Source organism: Sinocyclocheilus anshuiensis, unplaced genomic scaffold, assembly GCF_001515605.1.
Source record: "Sinocyclocheilus anshuiensis isolate Anshui unplaced genomic scaffold, SAMN03320099.WGS_v1.1 scaffold1386, whole genome shotgun sequence".
Lineage (NCBI taxonomy): Eukaryota > Metazoa > Chordata > Actinopteri > Cypriniformes > Cyprinidae > Sinocyclocheilus > Sinocyclocheilus anshuiensis.
The window spans coordinates 405,766-407,047 of record NW_015555701.1 but is presented as its reverse complement, the minus strand read 5'-3'; the positions used below and the strand labels follow the sequence as shown (position 1 = coordinate 407,047).

At 42.4% G+C, this 1,282-nt stretch overlaps 1 protein-coding gene across 2 annotated transcripts in view; it reads right to left on the bottom strand.

Moving 5' to 3' along the window:
• Window positions 1–1,282, bottom strand: part of ttc3 (tetratricopeptide repeat domain 3) — a 40,395-nt gene that overhangs the window by 13,998 nt on the left and 25,115 nt on the right. For both annotated transcript variants that reach the window (XM_016464532.1, XM_016464531.1), the window contains exons 30-32: window positions 1,184–1,240; window positions 1,026–1,111; window positions 795–950 (exon numbers count right to left, since the gene is read on the bottom strand). In XM_016464532.1, the coding sequence (XP_016320018.1) occupies window positions 795–950; window positions 1,026–1,111; window positions 1,184–1,240 (299 nt within the window). The remainder of the gene's footprint in view (window positions 1–794; window positions 951–1,025; window positions 1,112–1,183; window positions 1,241–1,282) is intronic.

Here is a 1,282-nt window from a genome sequence, read left to right as displayed (position 1 = left end):
GCAAGTACCAAAAATAAAAGTATCGGTATCGGGCGAGTACTGGAAAAAGTGGTATCGGTGCATCCCTAGTTAAAAGTAATGCATTACAATATTACGTTATTAATTGCGTTACTTTTTATGGAAAGTAATGTATTACATTACTTTTTTCCCCCTCACCTGGGCTAGGCTTGCTTGTTTGTTTATAAAATATAAAAAGTTCTGTTTTTGGTAGATGTAAAAGCTCTTTCATACCAACAGTGAAATGAATGAGCCTGCAGGCTGACGGAAATGTTGATTCACATCTGTACAGTAGAGGGCACCGCTCAAACAAACAAACAAAAACGTTATGTTTATCTAAAGTCATTTTTGCTCAGTTTTGTTGAATCGGATCATTGAAGGTCAGCAGGTTTATAAAATGGGATTAAATACATGAAGGGTATTTGTATTTTAACATTTAATTACAGGTTTGCGTCATTCTGAGTTTGCATTTCACTGTTTTTATTCATTGAGGAATACTGAATCTGTTTTTGTGTACTACAGTAGAACTACAGTAAGATCATGTTCACACACAACGTCTCTGCACTTACTCCTGATTTCTCTCGACATGAGCACAGGAGAGCTGTCAGGCAGTAAACGGGGGAAAAAAAAGTAATTGCCGTTACTTATTCAAAAAAGCAACTCAGATGTTTTCTTGGAAATTAAAAAGTAATGCATTACTTTACTAGTTTCTTGAAAAGTAATCTGATTACGCATCTCGTGTTAGCCCCAACACTGGCCACAATCATGCGGAGAGCAGAAGCACAGGTGAGACGTACTCGTATAAACTCTCTTTAGTGGGGTCGGGGTTATTGTCCAGGATTCTCTGGTAGTGGCTCCGGTGTGCTGATCCGGCGTACTGCTCCTCAAACTCCTCCAGCTGCCCTCGCAGGTGTTCGGGAACGCTGAACGGATCCATGCTGCTCAGGAACATCCTGGAACATCACACGCACAACGTCACTGAAACTGACCCGCTTCACGTATGTGACACGCAACGGCTCTGAACTCACAAAGCATCTTCCTCAGAGAACAGCTCATCTTCCTCATCCTCATCCCTTGGATGTCCACCTCTCATTCCAGACAGCACAATAACAGACTGAAACACACAGACACACAGATGAGCATCAAGCACGCCGGGATCCTGCGCCGCTGCACTGACCACGCTCACCTTTAACTCCTTCTGCTTCTTCTTGCGATGCCTGTTTTTACTCTTAAATACTGAGCTCTGAAACACACACACACACACACACACACACACACACAGAGA